At 43.0% G+C, this 27,738-nt stretch overlaps 1 protein-coding gene across 1 annotated transcript in view; it reads right to left on the bottom strand.

Moving 5' to 3' along the window:
- The window catches only part of KIAA2012 (KIAA2012 ortholog), a 106,998-nt gene extending 93,962 nt beyond the window's left edge, over nt 1-13,036 (bottom strand). The window contains exons 1-2 of the mRNA XM_076005820.1: nt 12,611-13,036; nt 11,125-11,397 (exon numbers count right to left, since the gene is read on the bottom strand). Coding sequence (XP_075861935.1) covers nt 11,125-11,397; nt 12,611-12,694 — 357 coding nt within the window. The 5' untranslated portion in view covers nt 12,695-13,036. The remainder of the gene's footprint in view (nt 1-11,124; nt 11,398-12,610) is intronic.
- Between the last annotated feature and the right edge of the window lie 14,702 nt (nt 13,037-27,738).

Genomic DNA, 27,738 nt, shown 5'->3' with positions numbered 1-27,738 from the left:
TCCTGGCCTCCCGCCCTGCCTGCCTCGCACATGTGAAAGCACTTTCTGATCTCTCAGCACTCCTCATGGGATGTGAGGGGAACCCAGTGAAGGAAACTGAGCAGGATTTGCATTAACATCTAGCCCCACCCCTGGGCATGTGTCTTTAGGCAAGTTAATTACTTCTCTGAGCACTTTCACTTAAAATTGGAAGATCATCTTAGATTATCTGGGTGGGCCCAGTATAATCCCTAAGTGTCCTCAGGGTGAAGATTAAATGAGCTGAAGTATGTAAAGTACCCAGCACATAGTAGGTGGTCAACAAATATTAGGTCTTTTATCCTTGTCCTTGTCCCGGGTGTGGGGAGACTATTAATTGCACACTTCTTCCTCTCACTTCTTTTTCCTAACAGAATCCCCATTTTTTTGTTGTTAACAGAACCCTTTTCCCAGATACAGCCATCCTTCCTTATCTGTGGGGTATTAGTTCCAGGACCCCTGTGGATATCAAAATCCAAGAATGCTCAAGTCCATTATGTAAAATGGCATAGAATTTGCCTATAAATAACCGACATACATCCTCTCATATATTTAAATCATTTGTAAATTATGTATAATACCTGATACAATGTAAATATCAATACTATGTAAATAGTTGTTGTACTGTATTGTTTTTTTTTTTTTAATGTGTATTATTTTTTGCTTTTTTTCTTTTCTTCAAATATTTTCCTTCACGGTTAGCTGAATCTGAGGATGTGGAACCGGCAGACAGGAGGGCCTTGCTTTCCCAGATTTCATTGTGTCTGGGAGTGGCCATGTAACCTAGTTCTGTCCGATGAGACTAAGAGGAAGCTACTGGAGAGCTTCTGGAAAGTCTTTGCTTCCTTAGAGAAGGAACAGCTATGCAAGGATGGCTTGCTGGCCCCTTTCTTTATGCTTTGGACCCGGATGTGACCTCTGGAAGTATGGGAGCCATCTTGTGGACATGCGCTAACAAGCAAGAGGAAGAAAAGCCAACATTCAAAGGATGATGAAAGGAAAAGATGGAGTTTGAGTTCTTAGTGGCGTTGGAGAGCAGCTGAGCAAGCATGGAACTCCTACTCTGAAAGTTTTTGTTACTTGAGATAATTAAATCTCTTTATTGCTTAAATCAGGGTTTGGCAGATTTTTTTAAGTGCCAGGTAGTAAATATTTTAGCTATTGCAGGCCATATAGTCTCTGTTACTGTCAATTGACCTGTTCTTATAGTGTGAAAGCAGCTATAGACACTATGTAAACAAATGTGTTCCAATAAAACTTTATTTATAAAAACAATCAGTGGGCAGGATTTGGCCAGGGATCTGTGTTTGCTGATTCCTGATTTAGGCCACTGATAATCAAGAACTCTGTTGCTTTCAGCCAAAAGTATTTCTGATGCATAGATACAATATGGAAGGAACAGATTTGAAGCTGGTACAGATTCAAGGGGTGGAGAAGAGGCACTAGAGGAAAAGGGACAAATAGGACAGATTGATAACTAATAAATAAAATGAGTCACAGATAAAAGAAAGTATGGCTTAATATTCATTAGGTATGGCTCTACTCTCTGGGAGTTTATAAATTAAATGAATGCTTGGAATTCAAACAGACAACATCAACTACTCCTTGATGTCTGGACATTTTATGTGGCAGGTACTTCAAGAGCAAAAAAAGCCAGGAAAATTCAACCCCATAAGGTCTTGAGGCTTTTTTTCAGAGGATATGAAAGAAAGAATTGTAGACAAGATGTTGGAAGCTAACTGGCAGGCCCACACACTCCATTTTTCATTTGGTCATATAGTAAATATTTGTTGGGTACTTTTTATATGCCAGGCACTGTGTTAGGCCCTGAAATATGGAGCTATTAGACCTGATATCTTTTCTGGCTGAATTAGAACTTCCCTTACTCCCTAAAAATCTTTGCTTTGCTTGACTTTTCTCTGAATGCAGCAAGAATCAGCCTCTTCCCAGGTGTTGCAGCCCCTGTGTGAGTGGTACGATGCGCTGTTTGAGTCCGGACAAGACCCCTTGTTGTTTCTCACGAGTGGGTATGTCTGAAGCACCAGGTTGGTTCTGGGAAGCTTGCTCAGTGGTGCAGGGAGTTGCCAAGAAGAGTTAGGGAAACCTAGTCCTGGAATTTGGGGTATTGATATAGATTTTTACTTAGAGCTTGAAAGCTGATCTTGGCCTCTGTAGTAGTTTCCTATTGATGCTGTGACAAATTACCACACATTTAGTGGCTTAAGCAATATCAAATGTATTCCCTTTAGTTCTGGAGGTTAGAAGTTTGAATCGGGTCTCACAGGGCGAAAATCAAGGTGTTGACAGGTCTGTGATACTGGAGGCTCTAGGGGAGACTGTTCCCTTGGCTTTTTCAGCATCCCTTGGCTTGTGGCCCCTTCCTCCATCTTCAAAGCCAGCAACAACGGGCTGAATCCTTCTTAGGCCGCCAGCTCCCTGGTCCTCCCTTCTCATTCCTTCTTCCACTTTTGAGGACCTGGGATGACGTTGGGCCCACCCAAATAATCTAAGATGATCTCCCAATTTTAAGGCCTTCTGATTAGCAACCTTAATTCCATTGGCAACCTTAATTTCCCTTTGCCGTGTAATTTACCATATGCACAGGTTCCAGGAATTAGGACACGGATATCTTTGGGGGGGCATTCTGCCTACCACATTCTCTTCAAGTTTTTCCTACTTTTCTGGTTTCTCTTAGTAATTTCTCAAATTATGCCTGTGATGTTGGTTAATAACATCATATCTCATTGGATAAACTGGAGCACTGAGGGAAACCCAAGGCCTGCGTAGGGCTACCAAGAAGACCAGTCAGGGTAAAATCTATTCACTTGTTTCCAATGTGTTGAATACTATTTTATGTGGGAAAAAGCAAGATACAGGAGAGCATGTATAGGATGATTACAACTTCAAAAAAGTGTCTCTTATGTATGTATAATCATGATGGAAAGAATGGAAGAAAATAGATTAAAACACTAATAATGGCAGTATTAGGGTCTTTGGTATAAGATTACAGATAATTCTTTTTTTATATAAAATTAAATTTTTAGTAATATGCTTAGATTATATTTACAAATAGAAACCATGTTAGAAATTAATTACTTTTATTACACCTACCCTCTTCTCATACATATTTCTCCAGTCCTTCCCTAACATTCCCCAGAATTAGCACCCGCTCCGAAGTTGCTTTAAAACATAAAAGGAGACAGAAGGGAGCCGGGAAGGGCGTTTCTGGAACAGGGAAATAAACATGACAGCAGGAGGCTGGCTGCGATGCCTTCCGACTGCTCAGGCCTGCCTTGGCTTTGCCAGCCACCCCCAGCTTGTGGCGTCAGCCACACTCCGCTGGGAGTCCTTCCTTTAACAGCTTGCTCGGGCTGGCCACCTCCCTGATGCCACCAGGTCTCCAGACACAGAGGGGTGAAGGGACCTCCATGTACCTGTCCCTGCCCCCACATCGGCTGTCCTGTCCTTTCATCCAAGTGCTGGCAGCTGAGGGTTTGTAGAGGATGGGGCCTGTTCTCCCACCCAGCAGATACAGGATGGCAGGGCGCCAGAGTCCCCAGGACAGCAAGAAAGGCCCAGACAGCCAGCTGCCACCTTATTGCAGAGGGTGGCCCAGGCTTTGTGTGCAGGAGTCCATGGAGGGGTGAAGAGAGAAGCCCAGAAATCCTAGGGCTGCCTGGCAAAGCCCTCCCACTTCTCCAAGTACATGTCCAGCAGGAGCCACGCCTGTCCAGTTACCCTGACCTTCTTCTCGGCTTCCGCTCACCTATGCCTAGGAGGTCTCTCTCCACTTATCTCCACCATGGGACTCAGCTCAAATTCGACCTCCTCTAAGAAGCTGCTCTAGATTTTCCCAGTAAGAGGCAGTCACAATCTCAAACTTCATCATACTTCCACGGCATATTAATAAATAATAATCTAGGCCGGGCGCTGTGGCTCACGCCTGTAATCCTAGCTCTTGGGAGGCCGAGGCGGGCGGATTGCTCGAGGTCAGGAGTTCAAAACCAGCCTGAGCAAGAGCGAGACCCCGTCTCTACTATAAATAGAAAGAAATTAATTGGCCAACTGATATATATATAAAAAATTAGCCGGACATGGTGGCGCATGCCTGTAGTCCCAGCTACTCGGGAGGCTGAGGCAGAAGGATCACTCAAGCCCAGGAGTTTGAGGTTGCTGTGAGCTAGGCTGACGCCATGGCACTCACTCTAGCCTGGGCAACAAAGTGACACTCTGTCTCAAAAAAAAAAAAAAAAAAAAAAAAAAAAATAATAATAATAATCTAGCTCCTCTCATGGACTGCCTTGTATCAAGTGTCACTGGTGCACCAATGTGCCTCCTTCACCAGATTGTGCCCTTCTGGTGGGTGGAGGTTGCAGCCTCCCCCTGATAACTAGTATGTTCATCCAGCAATATTTGTTGAGCATCTGTCATGTGTCAGGCGCTGTGCTAGGCTCGCACTAGTTCATAACTACTAGATGTTAGCTCAGTTGAATGGGAAGACCCAGTAATGTCTGCACTTTAACGCCAACTACCTGTGCTCCGAGGTGCCCGCTCCACCTGGAAGTCCTCTCAGGAGGAGCACAGCCGGCATCTCCTACCCCTCAGTCAGGCTTGCTGGAGTCAGCGTGCTCTGGCAAAAGCCAAGCCTTAGGACAGAGGGTGACTGCCCATTGTTGTCACACCTGTGCGGGTGTGACTGGAGCCAGCCTCAGGGCTGCTAGGTGAGTGCAACTGGAGTAGGGGTGGGGGAAGGGTGGGAGGGGAAAGATGTGAGGCTACTAATAGCTGTGCCTGGAAAGCCTTCTCCAAAGCCAGTCGGACTTTTATCAGCCTTGTGCATACACCACCACTCTCAGCGAGACCCTCGCTCTGCAGGTTTAATTTTGGGGATTCTGTGCACATGATATTCACTCTCTCTCCCATATATCTTTGGTAACCACATGTTCCCGGGTGCCAAGCCATCAAGAAGAGGATCATGAAGTGGTCTGAATTTCCTCATTATTGCAGTGTTGTAACAAGGCTTGATACCTGACCAAACCATTCAGCATCAAAAATTTGACCAGCCATATGTCACAAGCATAAAGGTATAACAACTAAAATTGCAACCAGCAAAAATTAGGCTCAAGTTCCTGTAAGAGCTCAGTCTACCTGGATTTGAATCCTTGTCTTTATGACTTACTAGCTGTGTGATCTTGGGGAAATTACTTGACCCATTTTTGCCTCAGTTTCTTTATCTGTCAAACAAGGATGCCAGAAGTACATACTTTATATGCAAAAAATTAAGTTAGACTCTTACCTTATGCTGTGTACAAAAATTAACTAAAAATGGAGCAAAGACCTAAATGTAAGAACTAAAACTATAAAACTCTTAGAAGAAAACATAGGGGGAAAGCTTCATGACATTGGCTTTGGCAATGATTTCTTGAATATGATATCAAATGGACAGGCAAAAAAAAGAAACAGTGGAGTTTTGGAATCAGTTGTCTGGGCTCCAATTCCAGCTCTACCCCTGAGCTGAGTAATTTGGGCAAGTTAGTTAATGCCAAGCCCAGGTTTTCCTCCTATAAAATGCTAGCACCCAGCTTATAGGCTTGTGTAGATTGTGTAAGGTTACACAGATCAAATGCCTGGCATACACTAAGCACTCAGTAAGTTTAGCTGTTATTGACATTACCTTTGACCTCATAGGCAGGCAGGCCTGACCATATTTCTCTCCTGATCGTTCCTACTTCTAGGTTTATTAAAGGCTCCCAGGACCTGCTCAAATGAAGCACACTAGGAAAAAGGAGTACAGTCAAATCACTCTTCCTCCCCTTCACCGCCTTGGTGCCTACTTAACATGTTCACAGCCATCAGAGCATTTCTCACTTCTTAGGGTCACTGTCATGCAAGTAGCAGGTTATTGATCAGGACTTATAAAGGAAACTTCATCCTCCTGATCTTTGGCTGAACAGGTAAATAGATAATTTGTCATTCTTTCTCCTTTTCTATATTTTCCTATTTTGTATGAGCCTCTATTATGTTTAGGATGGGAAAATCAACTTGATTCAAAAGACATATTTCTCACAATAGTTTCTTATTTGATAATGTAAACTGTCCATCATGGGTTGGACATTGGCTGAAAACAGCAACCAAAGAGTTAAGTGTCTTGAGTATTACGAGGTAGAGAGCTATTAGGCGGTGTAGAATGAGTGGTGATTATTTAATGGAACAAGGCTGCCAATCTATCTATCTAATCTCTTAAATGTAACTACACTTATAGGGAGACAATGGTAACAACACAGCCAGCCCTCTGTATCCCTGGGTTCTGCATTTGCAGATTCAACTAGCTTTGGATTGACAATATTTGAAAAAAAATAAACACATAACAATAAAAATAATACTAATAGAAATAACACATTATAACAACTATTTACATTGTATTAGATATTATAAGTAATCTAGAGGTGATTTAAAGTATACAGGAGGATATGCCTAAGTTATATGCAAATACTACATCATTTTATATAAGGGACTTGAGCATCCTTGAATTTTGATATCCCTAGGGGGTCATGGAACCAATCTTGATCCTTGGTCCTGGAACCAAGGGGTATCCTGGAACCCCATGGTCACTGAGCAACAATTGTACAATGTTGGTTGAAATCCATCATAGTTATTTAAATTTTGTTGATCCCTCAATGGGATAGAGACATGGCATGCCCTGTGAAGTGAATTTTAAAACAAATTATTTTTAATACATTATTTAATCAATGTCTCATTGTTGGACATTTAAAAAATATTGTTAGATTTACAAAATTCTAAAAATATAAGAATAAGAAATGCTAAAACAATGCAAAAATTACTTAATGTTTCTGATTTGAGAGGCACTTTAGGTTTCTGCTATGCCTCAAGAGCATCAGTATGACTACCATTTAGATACTATTCCAAATATGGTCATTTAGGTTTTATAGCTATTTGATTTCTAAATAATGGGAAGCTAAATAAATTAAAGGCCTCAAGAAGAATGGTTTTAACATTGGAAATGTTGAATGAGATTTTGTTTTGTTTAACAAAACCAACCAAGCAACATATCTCTATGTATCTAGAATTCTAAGAACTCTGACATCTGATCTCTTGATTTAACATTTATCTTTGCTCATTAGGAAGTTGGGCCATCAGGAAAGTTTAACAGTGGATGTATATTGAGCTATAAACTTGAGCTGTGTTGCCACATGTGTGCCATCAGAGCCATAGATCAAATTAGAGGTGCTGGCCGGGCGAGGTGGCTCACGCCTGTAATCCTAGCACTCTGGGAGGCCAAGGCAGTTGGATCGCTCAAGGTCAGGAGTTCGAAACCAGCCTGAGCAAGAGCGAGACCCTGTCTCTATTAAAAATAGAAAGAAATTAATTGGCTAACTAAAAATGTACAAAAAATTAGCCAGGCATGGTGGTGCATGCCTATAGTCCCAGCTACTTGGGAGGCTGACGCAGGAGGATCACTTGAACCCAGGAGTTTGAGGTTGCTGTGAGCTAGGCTAATGCGATGGCACTCTAGTGCAGGCAACAGAGTGAGACTCTGTCTCAAAAAACCAAAACAAAACAAAAAACTAGAGGTGCTGTGAGATGCTCTAAACATTGAATTGTACCTCCCTGTGATGGCCGTGATTCTCACAGGTCTGAATGGGGCCTGAGTCATGCAGGTTTCTTGACTCGTGGTCCAGCCAATGCAAATCCTTCTGTAAGCAGCACTAGGGTATTGGTTAGCTCCCCTCTACCATTTTTACCCCTCCTTACTTTGGCTCTTTTACTTTGAGTGTAGCATTTTTAACTTTGGAACTATCCTATTTGGACAAAGAAATACTGACCCAGAGGGACAGATGGTGTGGTTATTGGTAGGCTCAATTTATAGCACTATTTGCTATTCTGTTTCCCTCCTAGATCCTCCCATCTAGATTTGTAAGGTCAACTGTCTACCTCCTTCAAAGCTATAGATTTTTATTTTATTTGTAAAATTCCAGGTTTAAAAAATGTTTGGTGAAAAGAAATGTATAAATTAAAATATGATTTATAATCCCACCTCCTACAGTCTAAGCCACAGTTAAAACATGGGTGTGTATTCTTCTGTGACTGCATACTCAATTTTATTACATTATAGTAGAGAGGCAACGTTTTCTATGCTGCCTTGTCTCAAATTCTGGTGTGATGATCTATTTGGGCTGTATAATCTTGAGTGAGTCACTCAAACTCTATGTGCTTTAAAATGGATAATAGTAGTGTTAGAAAGCATTAATTAGTTATACTTAGCACTTAGAACAGTGGCAACAAGATAGTAAATACTCAAAAAATGTTAATGAACATTGGTATTTTTATTATATGAATACTATTTTATAATCTGCTTTTAAAAAATACACTGTGCATATTTTCTCATGGTATTCATGACTAATACATGCCTGACTCAAAATCCATTATATGACTGTACCATAATTTATCCAATCAATTTCCATTGTTGGATATTTATTATTTTCAGTGTTTTGCATAGTAATAAATAACCCTATAGTAAATGTTTATGTGCATAAATCTTTAGGCACATCTCTGATTATTTCCTAGGGCAAGTTCCTAGAAGTAGAATGCTGAACCAAGAGATATCAATCAAAACCCTTTTTAGGCTTTTGCCAAAATGCCTTCCAGAAATGTCATTTGAAGTTGTGCTTCTAATGCATGAAACTGCTATTTCACCATAGCCTTCCCAGCTCTGGCTATTGTGATTTCAAAAATTTTTTTGTTAGTCTGTCGTATACATAATCAGATAGTACTATTTTCCAAAACTCTCTTCTTCTGAGGTGTTCATTTTCTTTAATCTCAAATCCCTTTTGAGTTGTTTCCCCTCCTCTTTTAATCTACTATGTCTTTTAATCTTAAATTCTTGCCATGTTACTATTATAAACCTTTTCTTTTCTTTCTGATTTCTTTGCAGTATTTCCCTTTGACCCATTTGGAGTTAGATTATAGCGTTCTGTTTCATACAGGTATGGGGTACACATCTAGTAGGTGGATACCATGGGAAGATAGGAACTATTTTCTTTGAGCCCATATCTAAACCAAAATGAAGCTTTTCCCAAATGGACTCATCTGGTAAGATCTAAACCAGTAAGATCCCTGTTGCCTGAAGTATTTAGCCAGATAGATGAGCATCTGAGAGCTGTGCATGGTATTCTTACTCTGGGAAGTTAACCTATATGTCAGTCAGCATCCAACCAGGAAAATAGAAACTACTCTAAATATTTAAACACAGAAGGAATTTAATTTAGGGAATTCATGACACAGGTGATTGGAGAGCTTAGAAGCCAAGCAGATGGTGAAGCAATATTGAGATCAGTAGTATCAAGAAGTGGACACCACCCCTAGGCTAGGAGGAAAGAGAGAGAAGGGCTGATGGAGTCACCTGGAGGTATCTGGGCCATAGTGGGCCTGTCTGTTGGGAGCTGGACCACAGAGGTGATACTGATGCTTCTTGTCACCTGAGGCAGAGTAGGAGGGAAAACATCCTGGTTTTCCTCTTCTTCTCCCTCTCTAATCTCCTCCCAATGCTTCCCATTGGCAAATTCAATCTGAAGCCAGTTGACACAGATATTTGTGGAATTGTATGCAGCCTGAGATCAACCTGCCTGTGAGACAGAGCAGAGTAGGGGAAGGGTGCAGAGGGGACCTGGGCACAAACAGGCCAAGGCTCAGGCACAATGACCTTGGGAGTCCCTTCAAGTCCACAGACAATAGGGCAAAGTGTAAAGCCTGCTGGCCCTGGAGAATCCTAGCTCTGTCATTACTGGCTCTCTGGCCTTGGGCAAATCACTCAACTCCCTTGAGCTTCAGTTTCCTTGTGTATAACAGGGGGCAGAGGGATCTTACCTTTTGGAAGCTCTGTGTAGGCTAAGGGATAGGTGATAAATTTCCCAAGAATGAGTCTGGGAGATTGAAAGTTTCATGCATGATTGATTCAGTCATTCCACAAACATTTATGGGAACACACTATTTTCTGGAAACGATCTAGACATTGCCCCCGCCTTGGAGATGTTATTCCAACAAGAATGACAGATGGTCAAAGAGATAAATCTCAGTGCATAATGGTATGGGAATGTTTGCAGAAGAGGGAGCCATGGATATCTCTGCCTAGGGAAGTGGGAGAAGGCCTCAGTGAGGAGATGACATTTGAATTGTGTTTTTAAGTATGGGTAGGAGTTTGCCAGCTATAGAAACATGTACAAAAGTATAGAGTTATGAAAGGACATGGGTGTTGGGGAATGGTGAGCTGGTCACATGGGTGGGGCCTTGAGGGGTCCATGGTTGAGGTGGTGGTAGGAACAGCTGGGAGATGTGGCTAGACATGGAAGAGAAAGCCAGTGCATGAAGAGCCTAGTCTAAGAAACTAACGACTTTATTCAGCGGGGGGATGAGAGGTTAGCAGAGATTTTCAAATCAGTGAGTAACCCACCATCTCTAACCTAGAATTTTATAGTGACACATCTTCCCAGACAGTCTTATGGCCTCAGCCAAAGGGCTGATGTATGCAGTTACATAAAGCAAGGGCACGTGTACATCTCATAAGACATTAAAAAGCATGAATCAGAAAAATGAGCACAGGGGTTTTCCCTTAATGTTAAATTCAAAATGGAAAGAGTCATTAACTTATCCTGCAGACGCTGAAGGGCTCAAGGTAAATATTTAAAGTGTTCTCCCTCTCATTTCCACAAAGCCAAGAACATCAGAGATGGGCTGATGATGCTTGTGGCTATGAGACAGGGTTTCAAGGGTTCTGTTGAAATGTCTGCTGGCCTGAATCTGTCTGAATGCTGAAAAGGACTTTGTGTTGCTATAATTGAAAGGAAAACACAAAGTGCTGGCAATATAGCCTGTTATGCTTTTCAGAGCCCTTTCACATACGTAGTGTCATTTAAGCTTTCTGACAGTTGTACGCAGCAGATAGGGCCCATTTTAGAGATGAGGAAATGGAGGTCTGAGAGTTTCATACCTTCCCTGGGGTCCAAGAAGAAGTTATACCCAAAGCTGCAACTGGATTTGTAAGACACACAAGCTAGTGCCTTTCCCAAACCCAAGGGCCTTCTCGCCTACCTGTTTCCTTCCGTATGCCAGGATGGCTTCTTTGAGCTCTTGAACTGTGCGCAGCCTCCTCCCGTGACCTTTGGAGAGGTAGGAGCCTTTTCTCCTCTCTTCTGGTGTCCATGCTGATACGGCCAAACCTTCCGAATAGAGGATCAAGGCACCCTTCCTAGTGCTGAAAGTTTTAGGAAGAAAGAGGCGCCAGGAGTGCTGGTCGGCACTGTCCTCATCCTGAGGCTTTCCGACCAGCACATAATCTTCTGGGGACTTCCAGTTCAAGTAATCCTGCAATGGAAAGAAGCCACCTAGATCGAGCTATTGTGGAAGACTTTTCTACAGAAATACTGCTCGTGCAAGGTGTTTGACATTTTTTTAGTTACTGATTTTCTCTGACTTGTTCACACGGTGTCACGCAACAACACAATTACTCTTTTTAGCAACTGCTTTTCTTTTCACATCTCAAAATTAGCAGAAAACAGGCCATGGTTCTATTTTACCCCATACAACTTTCAGGAGAGCCATTCATGCCTTGGAGGCTTAACTTGGGTGGAGTGTAGGTTACAGGCCAATTAAAGTTTCCTGGTATGCAAGTAAGTAGTCATAATTATCAAGAGCAGCAGATAACTTTGAAATTAGACCTGGACTAGCTGGCAGTTTAAATAGGTGAAAACCATTCCAACCCACCACTACTTCAGCTGTACACAGGGAGAATTCCTATGCATTCCAGATGCTATGTAACATTACCTAATTTGGCTATTTAGGAGCCCATAAAGTGGTTACATATCTTGTAAGTAAGTAAATGCCATTGGCCATAGAGGTCCTTTGAAACTTTATATGCCTTTTAACACAGCAAAGGTCAAATATCATGACAAGGTACCATGACAATGGAAATCTCTGTCTGACCCCCAAATTGCAAAGTGCTCCCAGTGGATTTCTTATTCCTGGCAGGATACAATGAAATAAAATTCTAGTACGACAAGGGAATTTTGCCACCTCTTTAAAATGTTCTAAAATGAGATTTTTTTTTTTGGGTATATATTAAATATGAGTCCTGTGGGTTGAATTCCAGAAAGTTCAAGGAAGCCATTAAAATGGCATGAACACCCAGCATTTCAACCACAGAGCACAACTTCTAAAAACCAAACTACCATCAGCTTGCTTAGAACCCAGGTGGAAATTCTGGGCTTGAACCAAACCATCTAAATTCCAGACAATCTGGAATCTCTGTTGGTCTCAAGCAAAGGAGGCTTGAGTGCAAGTGCAAGAGAGTAAGTCAGTGTGCAAGTGAAAGGAAGAGGGCCTCAGTGACAATCTTGGTGTGTCAAGAAAACGACATTATTTTCTTGTGTTTCATGAAGGAGGAGGGGAGATCTAGCAGGGACTCCCGCCCGCCTCACTAACAACACAAACCAAGACACACATGGTTCACCCCAAGATGGAAAATAGAGCATTCCTCCCCCACCCCCAAAATGTGCCTTTATTCAGCTGTAAGACTCACCTCTGGTTCAAGATAGACTTCTAACTTCTGTTTGCTCTGGACCAACTTCCCATGTCCCCGGCTCAGGAGAGAGAGCGCGAACATATTTCCCTTCTGACCACCCCTTCTCAAGGGCAGTTCATCTTGGTTTTGAAGGCTGAAAACTGGTCACACCTCAAGATTTCCAAAGCTCAGCAGCAAGCCCAAGAAGACCACAAACACTGGGCCTTTTATTAAATACATTTTTCCCTCTTACAGCAGCTCCTTAATAACAACCAGCCACACAGTTTAGACAGTGTGTGTCTTTGTCGAGAAGAAAAATAAACCGCATACCCAGGCTCCTCAAGCCCTGGATTGTCTCCTCTCTGGGCAACCTCTCTCTCTCCCCTTCGCCGGAGCCCTTGTTGTCCCTTGGTCCTGGTTGCTCTGTTACCGGCGTGTGCATCTACAGATCTGGGCCACAGCACCATCCTTCTCATTGTGAGTGGAGGTTGTTTCCCGGTTGCTATGGCAGCACAGGGAAAGGAAGTCCCTTAAACCAACCCAGGCAAGGCAGAGGCGGCTGAGGGCAGTGTTCATTCACTGGGTGGGGGTAGGGGGGTGTCAATGGACCTTGAAGGGACCAGGATCAGGTTGCAAGCCCTGGTTGTGTGGGGTGGGGGCCACACTGGGGTGTCTTTAGAAAGCATCTCCCCCTTTCTCCTGATATGTGAGCCTGTCACTGTCAACTAACCATCAGCAGACTCCAGGAGTTGTCTAGGTCACCTAAAGCCAATAGTGACGTTCTCCTTGGCTGAGCTCCAGCATCCCCGCGACTGGGCACGAGGCCTCATTATGGTGGTTGGTGCTTTGCATGAGTGAGTGGGGGATACCAGGACTCTCCTCTTTCCTTTGCATGCCTGGCTCCAAACTGGGCAACTCCCATTCCCAGAGGAGGGTACTTTGGAAAGGTGGGTGAGGGGCATTTTGATTGTCACAATAACTGGGAGCCACGCTGGAATTTAGCAGAGGCCTGGGATGCGAACTTTGGCAGTGTGAGAGACTGTCCTACATAATGAAGAATTGCCTTGCTAGAATGCCGTGGCACCCCCTTTGAGAAATGCCGTTATGGCCTGGGATGCTTGGTTCTCTTTGATGCTGACACTGTGAGGAGCACAGGAGCACAGGACAGGAGGGAAGAGGGTTAGAGAACAAAACAATCCCTTTGCTGGTGCTCTAGCTTGCTGCTTTGGTCTGGAAAAGCAAGCTGCCCTGCCATCGGTCAGGGAAACTACCCTGGCAGTCTTGTGGGAGTGCCCCCTGCTGGCCTATACAAAGAAGTATAACAGGCTGCAGGCCCACTTAGCCTCAATCAGGAGCTCTGTGGCCCCTTCCCCAGAGGCAGGCTCATGTCTGAAGAACAAACAGATGTCATGCTGCAAAACTGGATTTATCATGGGGAATCAAGACAGTCAATGCTCAAAACTGAATTTAGTTAAAACCACAATGAGATACCACTTTATACATACTATGATGGCTATTTCAAAAACAAACAGAAAATAACAAATGTTGGTGAAGATATGGAGGAACTGGAACCCTTGTACACTGTTGGGGGGAATGTAAAATGGCGCAGCCTCTGTAGAAAATGGTGAGGCAGTTTCTAAAATAATTAAACATAGACTTACTGTATTGTCTAGTAGTTCCACATCTGCCTATATGCCCAAAAGCAGTGAAATCAGAGTCTCAAAGAGATATTTGAACACTCATGATCAGAGCAGCACTATTCACAAGAACAAGAATGTGGAAGCAACCCAAATGTCCATCATCAGATGGATGGATAAGCAAAATGTGGCATATACCATACAACGCAGTATTATTCAGCCTTAAAAAGGAAGGAAATCTGGACACATGCTACAACATGGATGAACCCTGAAGACATTATGCTTAGTAAAATAAGCCGATCACAAAAGCATACACAGTGTATGATTCCACTTATGTGAGGTGGAATAGTCAAATTCATAGAGACAGAAGATAGAATGAGGCCGGGCGCTGTGGCTCACGCCTGTAATCCTAGCTCTTGGGAGGCCGAGGCGGGCGGATTGCTCAAGGTCAGGAGTTCAAAACCAGCCTGAGCAAGAGCGAGACCCCGTCTCTACTACAAATAGAAAGAAATTAATTGGCCAACTGATATATATATAAAAAAAATTAGCCGGGCATGGTGGTGCATGCCTGTAGTCCCAGCTACTCGGGAGGCTGAGGCAGAAGGATCACTCGAGCCCAGGAGTTTGAGGTTGCTGTGAGCTAGGCTGACGCCACGGCACTCACTCTAGCCTGGGCAACAAAGCGAGACTCTGTCTCAAAAAAAAAAAAAAAAAAAAAAAAAAAAGAAGATAGAATGGTGGTTGCTGGGGGGCTGAGGGACAGGAAAATGGAAAGTCAGTGTTTAATTGGTACAGAGTTTCAGTTTGGGAAGATGAAAAGTTCTGGAGATGGATTCACAATAATGTGAATGTACTTAATGCCAAGGAACTGTAAACTTAAAAATAGCTAAAATGATAGATTTGTGTTATGTGTATTTTACCACAATTAAAATCTTTTTTTCCAAATGTATAGCACCCCCCTCCCATGAATTTGGCACTTCATAACCTGAAAGTGGATTGGTCAGCATCATTGTGGAGTGACCGCCTCACAGCAGGCGAGAAGAAATCCTTCAAAACCAGGATTCCAAATAGTTTACAAGGGTCTTGGGCTACAGTTGCTCCCTCCCTTTATCTTCCCCACCACTTCAAAGTGCACAAAGGACCCTTCAGCAGAACTTTGCTGAGACACGACCACTGGGCTCAAGAAGCTCCCAGTACCCAAAAAACGACGTGGCAGCTGTGTCAACAGAGGTGGAGACGAGGCCGTGCTCCAGGAGAAGAGGTGACTGCGTGTGCATGATGGAGGCGGGGCATGACAGCGGTGGGCTATGAAGATGGGGACATTTGAGGTAGGCTCAAAACAGCAGGCGTTTACTAGGAAGATGTGAGTGGAAGGCAAGGAGGGAAGACGAAAGAGGATATGGCAGGAGGTAGGGACAGGAAAGTTTGAGGTCACTGGGGAAGTGGCATCTGGTGTGGCCAAAGCTGCAGATCACGTGGACAGAGCTGAAACTAGAGAGACAGGTCAGCTGGCTGAGGCCACGAAGGCCACATCCACCCTGCTGAGGCATTTGGATTTTATTCTTCAGGCAGGTTTTTTAAAGCAGGGGGTAATGCGATTCCATCTGGGTTTTTAGAAAGATAACTTGAGAAGTGTTTAAGGATGGCTAGAAGGAGGGATGCTTATCTCACAAACGTTTGGGTGAACTTTCAGGACTTGCATCCCCAGGCCAGTCTTCCCTTGGATTTGAATGAACTTGTCAAATAGGTCAGGAATAATCACTTGCTAAATGGCCTTTGAGGGAGACATAGAAACTCCACACCAGCTGCAATGAAATATGAATATTACCATTTGAAAATGCTATTGCTCAAGAAAGAGAGTAAAGTAGCTTAAGAGAAACTGGATGGCACCCTTGGGAGCCAAATGAGAACCACTCTCGTTAGCCAAGGGATTATTCCAAGTTTCTACAGTGGAAATTCTTTCCCTGAGCACACTTGACTTTGAAATGTTAACTCATCCATAAACAGTGAATCAAGGCCCCAAGAGGTGCCTTTCTGAGCCGAGGGTTGAGTGAGCGTCTCCCCTAGGACAGTGCCCAGGTGTCCATTTGGCCCTCCCAAAGCTGTGGCAAGGCTACGAGGCTCCTCTAGGGTTGTAATCTGTGAGCAGCCAGGCCACAGCCCGAAGTGGGCCTCTCCTAAACTGTCGTGTTTACATATATTCTGTTTAATATGGACAATGAACAGGTCCACAGATCAATTAATAGACATTTAAAAGCATTTACTCAGTCTCCACAACAGTTTATGGAAAGTGCATTTAGAAAGCAATCAAGGTTATTGCCATTCTAAAGTGCTTGGGGATCCCAGATGAAAGGCCCTTGTAACTGGAAAGTATTTATAACTCAAGAAGAACCCCTCCACACCCATGTTATACAACACCAACACCATCCCCTGGCACGCCTGACCTGTCAGTCCATGCAGCATGTCTGTTTGAATTACACTGTAAATTCTGCAGGGTGGAGACTTTGTTTTTATGGTTTGTAAAGTATCATGAATAACCAGGGCATTCTGTAAATAAATAGAAACCACACAAAACAAAGAAAATAGATGCTTTTCAAGGGCCACGTTCCCAGTGCATTCAGGAATTCATCCCTCGTTCCAGAGTACTCAGGGTAAATGAATGTCACTCTGGAGAAGGCCCATGTGGTAATGTCAGAATCATCCCCCTTTGAAAAGAAGCGCAATAGTGTTTTCTAGTAATTTTATTTGTCTTCAGGGGCAGTATACAAGAAGAGTCATTGGTGTTGCCCTTGTTAACCAAAGAGGAAAGATTAGTGCACGGAGAAATGAAAGGATTTGCACAAAGCCATGAAGTAAACCAGAAGGGAAATGAGATCTCGTCCAAATTTGGTCCTAATTCCAGCTTGTTGTCCTTCCCACTTCTGTAACAGGGTGGTAGGAACTATTCATAACAAGCTCCATCATGGTTAATGTCCAGCTGTCATGAAGCGGCTATGACTGTGGCCACCACAGAACCCTCATCAGCCAGGAAGCTGGGACTGGACGCTGGACCTCTGGTCTGGCTGCCGTGCTGCCTCCATACGCCCAGATCTCCTCAACTCGCTTCTCATCATTTTATCTCACAAGGGAGTCTAGGAAATAACATTTTCAGTGTTTTAAGCTCTTGCACTAGAGGGAAGGTAGAATAAAGGTTGATAGAGCCATCCATAGTTATCTACCATGAGCACCAAAGACAAGTTGCATGAAAAAGTCAAAACAAAGATTTTTAAAAATATGGGTCGTGTATATGACAAGCAGTACCACCCTGTGTTATTAAGGCTCTTTCCAGTTGCATTCGTTTTATACCCTCAACTAGCCCTAAGTCTTTGGCAGACAGGGATTACAATTTATAATCCTCAGTACTCCCCATAGCACCCCTTGCATATAGTAGCTGCTGAATGAATACTTTGTTGTTTGGTTTTCAACATGTCCAAAAGATGTGTGATAATCTTTGAGCCAGTATGAAAATATATGAAAGAAGAGAATTAAGTCAAAACTTGTTTTAGGCTGGGTGCAGTGGCTCATGCCTATAATCCTAGCACTTTGGAAGGCTGAAGTGGGAGGATCACTTGAGGACAGGAGTTCGAGACCAATATAGCCTGGGCAATAGAGAGAGACCTTGTCTCTACAAAACATTTTTAAAAACTAGCCAGGTGTGGTGGTACATGCCTAGCTACTTGGGAGGCAGGAGGATCGCTTGAGCCCAGGAGTTTGAGGTTGCAGTGAGCTATGATGACACCACTGCACTCTAGCCCAGGAAATAGAGTGAGAACCTGTCTTAAAACAATCACTCACCTGTTTTAGTAGTTAGTAGTTTACTATAGCAAAAAGTTTAGACCCATAGGTTAAAGGTGCTGGCCAACCCAAGGTTTAGTATACAACAGCTGAAAGGGCACCAACAGAATCAGTGTAGAAGATAGAATTTTCTAAACTTGCTAGAAGAAAAACAGACTTGCTAAAAAGAAGTTACTTGTCTTGTTCAGAGACTAGGGCTAATTCTCATGTGGCCCGGGCAGATTTGACAGAAGAAAAGACAAGAAAACACTCTAGAATCATTGCAAGGAAGAAAGTGTCAGTATTGAATCCCTGCTTCCTTTCTCTCCCTAGGTATAAATTATGGCCACATGGCCCATCCAGTTCAGAGGGAGAGGACTAGAGATCTATTTATTATAGATCATTATGAAGGGTTTGCTTTGGGAGTCTAAAATATTTAGTTATGCCTTTGCTCAGGGCACCATTTTATTAGTAGGAGCACTCACAGTAATTGCAAGCTTTTAAATTTATGGTGGAGAGATCATGAGTTTGTAGAAGAAATAAAAACCATATATTCTTGATTCTTTTGTAACATAGGGAAAATCACTTACCATCGGGCTAGTAACTCAGTTACTGGGTATAAAAGTAACAAACCTTCATAAGAACCAACCTATCGAAGGTGACAAAAGTTGGGATGATTTTCATTCTAAGGACAGAATCTCAGAGCAGATGTCATTCATTGAGACTACATGGATTCCAATAATTTAGTACCATTGAATGTTAGAGTAAGAAGATGAAACATTTTATCTATGTCTTTGGTATGGTTGTGGGCAAATTCTTGTGATTTTCATTAAATTGTTATAATGATTTTTATTTAATTAACAAATGAAATGATTTATGTAAGGCACTTAGTGCTAGGCACATAGTACATACTCAAGAAATAGAAAATATTATTTAACAAATAATTCCATCTCCTAATCCAGAATATACAGGAATTGTCTCTCCTCTATTAGCACACAGTAGTGAGGTTTTGCTTCACAAACTGATGCTCTGAAAGTCATTTCCTCACAGTAGGGAATTACAAATATAGACAGTAAATCACAAGACTGCACAATAGATACTTCTTTGTCACCTGGCTTCCAGCTCACTGCTTAAACTCTATGATGAGAATGATTTTTATATTTCTTCCCCAGAGTAGAAATTGTAAACTGCTAATCATTTTAGAGAAATGTTAATTTGATGTACAAAGCATGTGTCTTTTTAGGAACATATCAATTGCATAACCCAAAGTATACACAAATTCTCTTCCCACTATTTGCCCACATTAGTGAGATTTTGATGTTCAAATTGATGTCCCCACCATTATCCCCAGGAAGGAAGCAGCCAGGGAATGGAACAGACAGTCTGAGGAAGAGGAAGAGGTGTCAGGGACCCTGGGTGCTTGGAGAACTTTCCCCTCAAGGCTCACACATTGCTAGAGTTCACCTTGTGAACCAAGGAGCCCCTAGCCCACAGGTAACCTTACTGCCTTATTCAGCCTTTGTAGTTTCCTTCAGGAAAGCATTTAGGTCTTCCTGAGAGCTGTGTTTTCATTTTATTTTATTTTTATTTTGAGAACTGAGTTAAGATGCAAGTACCTCTGCAGAGATTGAATTAGTCAGGCTGTGCAGGGAGGAAACTCAGAGTGGATGCCTGGACTGGGGACCAATGGAAGAGGGAGAAGAAGTAGGGCAAGATGGAGGAACCCTGGGAGGTAGGTCGGGAGGTCCATCCACAGCTGCTGTGCCTGCTCCCCAGTTTTCCCAGAGAGTCAGACTATGCCCATGTTCCTCCAGGCAACAATCTTAAAATGAGGCACAGGCTGCCAGTCTCTGGCTGGCCCCAGGAGGCTCTGTCAGCACACATTTAGGGAAAAAGGAAGAATTTCCTCCTTATCTCACAGAGCAGACCCACCTGGGCCAGCAGAGTCCCTTCTCCAGAGGCTGAGACCAGATAAAACTCTAATCCTAGCACTTTGAGAGGCCAAGGTGGGAGGATTGCTTGAGGCCAGGAGTTCAAGACCAGGCTGAGCAAAAGCAAGACCCCTCTCTACTAAAAATAGAAAAATTAGCCGGGTGTGATGGTACAGGCCTGTAGTCCCAGCTTCTCAGGAGGCTGAGGCAGGAAGATCACTTGGGCCCAGGTGTTGAAGGTTGCAGTGAGCTTTGATGATGCCACTGCAATCTAGCCTGGGCAACAGAGTGAGACTGTGTCTCTAAGTAAACAAACAAACAAACAAACAAACAACCGTAAGTGGAGAGGAATCATCAGAAACAAATGAGATCAGACACGAGCAACACTCTCTGCAGAGCCTCATAAAGACCCCAGCCAGCGCCCGCTCCTGCCTATCTCTGATGCCAACCCACTCTAGGGCTGGTGTCCAGAGGAGTTGTTAGTTGAACAGGGAGAACATCTGTGAAATGGTATGTTCCAGTGGGAGATACTGACAGCAGGGGTGGCTTGGATTTTCAGATTTTACAATAATTCTTCTCTTGACTCACTGTCTAGACCTGGTTAGGTGCACAAAGGGTTAACAATCCTTGAAGGACTCAGCTGCCAAGTACACTTAATGCTCAGTCCAGCACTCCCGGCTTGTATTCTTACGCTGCTGGAGTGGCCTGTTCATGGCATCTGGTTCCCTGGCAACAGCTTTCATTGGCTCAATCAAAGCCCTTTCTTCTTAAGAAAGCTCCTACTGAGACGCCCACCACCCCTAGGAATCACCATCTTAACTCAGTGTTTCGGGTGCAGATGGTATGAAAAACAGCGTTTGTGCACGCGAGAGGTTAAAGTGATCACCAGGTTAAGGACACCTGTCTTGTGTGAGCCTTGCAGTGGTTTTCTACGGGACCAGTTGGAACTTACCTGCTTTTTCACTGGGACAGAGAGAAAGGCTGGGCCACAAAGTTTCCCAGAGCCGGAGTTCTTTGTTCAGCAGAAATCCATGAGCCTCTGTGATTCATGACTAGTTGTTTACTGGTCTGATCTGTGGTATAACTGCAGGCTCTGTGCTCTGACAAGGGGCGTTGCTGAGCTGAGGGAGTTCAAACAACGAAATCCATATTGTGGAAGGCTTGTCCCCAGCCAGCAACAAGCTGGGGGAAGAAGTCTGCCTCCATTAGAACCAGAAGGGTCTGGCAGCTGCTCTACCTTCCCCTAGAAGTCTCTGCAGCTCCAGATTTGCTAAGAACAGCAGTAATAAGTAGCGGTTCATGCAGCATTTGGAAAAAAAGAAAGGTTAACTAGACTAGCTAATAAAGATGGGGATTCTTAGGGGGGATTCTTCAGTCTTACTGAGAAGAGCTTTGAGTTTTCTTGTTTTGTCTAAGGAATAAATAAAATGAAAAGCCGCAACGTCGAGTTAAGGAAGAAGGCAGGCTATTCTCACTATGTCAATCCATTGAATTCATTTTGTCTTTTTTGAAACCAAATTTCATCTCACACCCAAATTTCATACTCACTGAAATCTAAGCACATAGCATATTCAGGAAATAAAGGTGTTCCAAGTCCACAGTGATATTTATGAAAGATGTTGGCTTTTGGCCTGGCCATCTACTCTAGCATCTGTGCTGCTCTAACCTTCTGGTTCCTCAAGAGAAAACAGTCGTCTTACTCATGATGGCGAGATGTAACGAGAGAGTTGACAATTCAAAGAGACAGGGTTTGTGACTGCTGTGCTTGAGAGAGAAAACTGAGGTGTGGAAGTGAGCAAAGGTCCTTTCCTGCTGTGTGTGTGGATGAATGGCTCTCTGTGTCTGATCCACCAGCCTGTCTGCAGCTTAGCAGGGTAAGGGCTCTTGGGGGTGCTACGTCATATGTTGTTAAAATATGTTACGGAGGGCACTTAACAAAACAACATGTGTTTGAGAACTATTTGGGAACCAGGCCAGTCTGTCCCTTATTAGATGTGTAATGGGCAAGTTCTTAATCTCTCTGAGCCTCAGTTTCCTCATCTGGAAAATGGGGATAATAACACTTTTCATGCAGAGATGTTGCAATGACTAGGAGAAATGAAGTATCTGGGCTCTAGCTCCATAGATTTTGATTAAATTGTTCTGGAACAGTGCCCTGGCACTGATAATTTTTAGAAGCTCCCCAGGTGATTCTAGTGTTCAGCCAGCATTAAGAACCACAGATACTGCATATGGAAGGCGCTCTATGGTTATTTATTTTTTAGGCTGAGGAATTTCTCAAATATTATGGATTCTTGGGGATGGAGATGAGAAGGAGATAGTATTTAAGGAACAAAATTCCTTTACTTCTTTCTCAGATTCAAGAGTTATGCAGATTGGAATGGAGGTGTAGTCCAGTGCAGTGGGAACAGTCTCTGCCTTTTGAACCTTTCCATATAGGTCTTAATCAAATAGTTTTTTCATTAAAAAAGAAAAAAAATATTGAGCATCATCTATTTGAATGTTTTAGTGAGAGATTAAATAGTCTAACAGATATAAATAGCATAGCCCTTAAGCTCATAGCCTAGGAAGGGAAATAAGACACACTATGTTGAACTTACATGATACTTACTGGGCTTGACATAATTAAATAGTAATACCCCAAGATTTTTTTTCCTGGGGGAAGTGTAATAGTGTCACACAGGAAGTTTCAAGACACTCTGAATGGGGACTCGTTTTCAGCTTGGACTCTGAGCAGGAAATGATTCTTTTCAACAAAGGATAGTACAAAGACCAAGAGAATAAAGACACAGAACCTTCAGTTACAGCATTAAACTTCATACCACACAGCCATTTTCATTAGTTAGTAAAACAGACAGCAAACATTTATTTGTAGGGCATATTTTTTAAGGAAGAAAATCTTTTGACTACCTCCATTGAAAGATGAGTGGTACTTAAAGGCTGTTTATAGAGTAAATCTATATAAACAAAGATAGAACTTTCTGTAGTTGGTTACAAGGTGATGTAGCCCAAAGCAATGTGGGCCACTGGGTCTTGAAATCCCAGAACCTGCAAAAGGATTCCAAGTTGATCCCAAAAATGTTCTTTGGGACACACTGTTGTGAGTTTTTACTAATTCTTTAGAGTGGAGAGAGAGGAGATTGGTTAGAACCCCTGTGTCTTTGGAGTTAAATTCTGTACAAGAATATAGCATAGGGATGGCAAATAGCATGCCTATTGTGTACCAAATCCAATCGGTTGGTAGTGGCTGTCTAGAACACTAGATTGGGAATAATACTAGAGAATCTTGGCCTAGTAAAATAGATGTCTTCCACAGGTAAGGGAGGGAGAGTGAGTTATGGTCTATATGCTGAGCTGTGCCAACTTGATGTTGCAAACTGTATGCAATTCTCATTACAGGGTATGGATTTAATCATTCTTAAAATTCCTTTTGGTATCAACCTAAAGTCAAAAGGTAAAAAACTATTCCATTTATTATATTAACTCTAGTTCCTCCATTCCAAGATGTCACATATTTTAAGTATACTGCTGATTTAATAACAGATTTTCAGGGGGAAAAACACTATAATAAATATGAACACTAAACATAATATTTATCCATATATTCTTTTTCAGTACCTTATTCATTCAGCGTTTGAGAATAAACCTCTTTCAAATTTAGTCTATGGATTCTTCTGAATCATTTGTAGCCATTGGCAGTTGTGTACAGCACCTGTCATAGGGATTCTCTGTTTCTCTTCCCCTGGTCTCATGATCTCAGCCTCCTTAGCAAATAAATGAAGTCTAAGTTTTAGCCATTGTGGAATACCACCAGGGTTTCATTTGCATTTCCTGTTTGGTTAAGCTCATAGTTTTATCCTTCTCTTAATTAGATTATTCATTTCTAGAAGGTAAACGGCTTCTTTCAAGTCACATAGAAGCTTCTGAAAGATATTTGGCACCTGAGGGTGACTTTGTAATGAATGAGTTGATCACACTGAACTCTCTTAACTTTAAAACTTCTGCTGTTTCTCCTGAGATATCTGTCAATTTTTGTTGTATATGATCACAGTGCCCATTGTGTAGACTGGCAATCCTCTTCCTGTGTTCTCTGAAGTGCTTGGCTGTTGTTTTGCTAGAAGACTTAAAAGTATAGTCATGCCTTCAGCAATAAATATTTGCTTCACTTATTGTAAATATGCCTCGCTAAGTTCTCCCATGGGCAGACGAGAACAACTCTTCTCAACTTACTCTCCTGCCAGCAGGTGGCAAATTCCTTTTGACATAAATTATAAGCTGCATTCCAATTTTAGAAATGTAAAAAATGTGAACAAATAAGAATCTGAGAATAAAGGAAATAAAGCAGATGTCTAAATGATGCAAACCCTGGGTATTTGGGTCAAGAGTCCAGTGCCCAGAGTAAGGAACTGAGGTGAGCAGGCTCCACTCCCACCTCAGCCCCCTTACAGAATAGTCCTAATGGGCTTCGTTGTGTCTGGGTGTGCCGCATGGACACACACACAGTACACAGTAGACAGTCATACAAGATAGAAAATGTCAAGTTGTGTAAGAGAGGGATGCAGAAAATGCTCAGGGAATTCAGAGGGGGATTGGGTACTTCCGCTTGTATAAATCAGGGCCGGGGAGCAGGTGGCTTTCAGGTGGATGTTGAAGAAACAGGTACTGACTGGGGCCATGTGAAGAGAGGCCGCCTGCGGTGGCCATGATAAAGCACCTCTCATGTCCTCCACTCCAAGGGGCATGACTGACTGAGGATCCCGGCTGCTGGGCTCTGAAATTCACTGCCACGTTTGCACTGAGGGCAAGCTTCCCAGGGGCAGCTCCCAGCTGACAGCTGAGTATGGCAGAGATGCTACAGCCAACAGGGTTGATTTTGGAAACTCTGCAGATGTGGGACTCCTCTGAGTGTGACTTTGGCTCAAGGACTCCCAATAGCCTAGTGGAACTTTCTTAGAATCGCGCAGCAGTCTAAGATACTTCCAGTCCAACCTTCCTTCCCTCTCCCTCTCCTTCGCACAAGCCAGGCCTATGCCCAGTCTGACGGTTCTGGCTCCCGCCCCACTTTCCCTCACAGGTGTTTTCCCAAATAAATCTCTTGCACATCTAATCCTGCCTTGACATCTGCTTCTTGGAGGTCCCGGACAGACAGTCCTTGTGGAGATGCCAGGTAGGCATCCCCAGTGCTTTCCAAACCTACCGTCTCCTTTCTCAATTACCACTATTTTTTAGAAGTCAGCTCTATTGGATATTCTCCAGGATAAGAGACATGTTAGGCAGTGAGAAGTGCACATGGAAAGGCCAATGGAGAAAAGTAAGCAGGCCTAGAGGATAACTAGAAAAAATCCTAATTTTTTCTTATTATTCTAATTATTTTTTAAAGTTTTTTTTTTTAAATGGAAAGGCATATTTTATTAGTATGACTCTTGGTTACAAATGATGGAAACTCAATGCACACTAGATTAAGGAATAGAGTTTATTCTCATGATGATGACATTGAGCTGTATCTCGGGGGACAGCAGAAGGAGGGACCTGAGTGGCATTAGTGTGTTGCTGCTTCTCCTATCTGGGGCCCATGAGACGGCCACCAATGACATCTGGATGCTACATATAACAGCCAGGGGACATAAAGAGAGATTAACTTCTTTTCAATTCCAGTCATAATTCCCAGGGGAAAGCTCAGCTTGGTCCAGCATGGGCCAGCCACCTACCCTCACATCAGTCAACTGAGGCTGGGGGCTGGTGGGAGAAGGGACCGTGATTGGTCTATGTTATACCAACATGGTGGAGTCCATGTGCGTTCTGTCTGGAGGAGGAAGGAAGGAGGACAGCTGAGAAGAGCACATCATATTTATACTACACAGAATATGTTTGTCACCACTGCTCAGCTACCTATGAGCACCCAGACCTTACCCTTCTGCAGATTGCTTAATAGCCTCTGAGCAAGAGACAGGACAGGGGTGAATGCAGGCCAGCGTGCACAGCTCTTGGATTTGATTCATATGGATTTTCACAGCTTCAGCAAGAGGTTTCAGCTCCATTAGGGCCTGTAACCCCGAAGTGGCTGGAAACCCTCTCCCACTTGCCCCAGATCATCAGATGTGCTGGATTATATCGTCAGGTATATTCCTGACCAGAAGGAATCTGCATGGTATAGTTAAAGCCAGGAGACTTGAGTTCTTATCTTGGTTATGTCCTTAACTAGCTGTATGTCACTTAGTCTCTCTGCACTGAAATTTCTTCAGCTCTTCAACTGGGGAATTACACAAGTGAAGGTCACTACCAACTCAGAGATCCTATGATTCTATACATTGTCAGTCAGTAAAGAACCTGCTGGGCGTTTGCTTAGTACTACCTCCTCATTGAAACTGACTTCTTTCCTTCTGTACTTCCTTTCTTCCATCTTCCCATCCTTCTTTTTCCTTTCCTTCTTTCCTTTCTAACAAACTATTGAACAACTGGTATGCGCCAGGCACTGTGCTATGATTTGGACATAAATAAGAACAAAACCCAGTCTCAGCTCCCAGAGAGCTCCGAGTCCAGTGGGGTAGCAGACATATAATTAGATAATGAAAATACTACATGATAATGCTTGGTCACAAACAAGGATATTTCTAGGATCAAGTACTTCTTTCTTGCACCAATCATGATTTTTTTCTTTTCTGTAATGACCAATTGGCATTTGTGCAGGAAGTGGCATCTTCCAGTTCTTCTAGAAAGCATACATTGGATATGATTAGTTTTGGTTGTTATAGTCATTCTGTCAAGAAAAATAAAATGATTTTTAGAGCTAGTGCATTTGTTCATTTAACAAATATTCTTTTAAATATCTAGCGTGTGCCAGGCTCTGTGCTAGGAGCCTTGATGGCATGACAGGCAAATAAACAAAAAATGTATAATTACAAGTTATAGTGAATTCCAAAAAGGAATTGAACAGGGACTTTATTTATTTTTTTTTTTATTTTTTTTTTTTTGAAGCAAAGGAATCCACCAGATGAACAGGGACTTTAGATGGAGAGTAATGGAGATGGGGAGGTACCTAATTAGATAGTGGAGTTGGTGAAATCCTCTCTAAGAAGGGGACATCTCGCTCAGACCCAGAGAGAGAAGGCTCCTGCTGCGCTAAGGGCAGGAAGAGGGTGGGAACAGCATTCCCAGACTGAGGCCTTGAGGTAGGAGACCAGTGTGTCCTGGGGACTCTAGGCAAGGGGGAGGGCTGTAAGAGGTGGGAGAGGGTAGGTAGTGGCCAGATCACGTGGGGCCTTGTGAGTAAGGGGTTCACACTGGGGAATCATCGACAATTCTGAAGCAGCAGAATGAGTTGATTGGCTTCATGCTTTAAAAAGATGGTTCTGCCTATGGGGCATGTTCCATAGTCTCCTGATGTAAGTGTCACCCTCTTGTATACACACTTACGTGGATGTGTTTTCTGGGGGTTGTTTGGTAAGATCTAAGAGAACAAGAGGAGAGAAGAACCCCTTTAGTCGTCCTGGCTCAGCCTGGTCCACTATGTTCCTTGTCTCAAGTGAACCGAGTCAGACAGATGGCCGACATGAGGGTTACTTTCTTTTCTGCTCTGGCCTATGGTGCTCCATTTTCTGGAAAGGTAAAAGCAAAACAGGAAAAAAGAGGAAACTGGGATATAAATGCATGGTCCCTTCCAGAGAGAGCCATTGGAAATACAGAATGATTTAGAGAATAATATAGTATATGACCTCTCGTGCAGGACCTCTGGCTGCCACTGTTGTCCCCACCTGGCTCGGCCAAC

The sequence above is a fragment of the Microcebus murinus genome, chromosome 8, assembly GCF_040939455.1.
Source record: "Microcebus murinus isolate Inina chromosome 8, M.murinus_Inina_mat1.0, whole genome shotgun sequence".
NCBI lineage: Eukaryota > Metazoa > Chordata > Mammalia > Primates > Cheirogaleidae > Microcebus > Microcebus murinus.
This window is presented reverse-complemented; position numbering and strand designations above follow the sequence as displayed.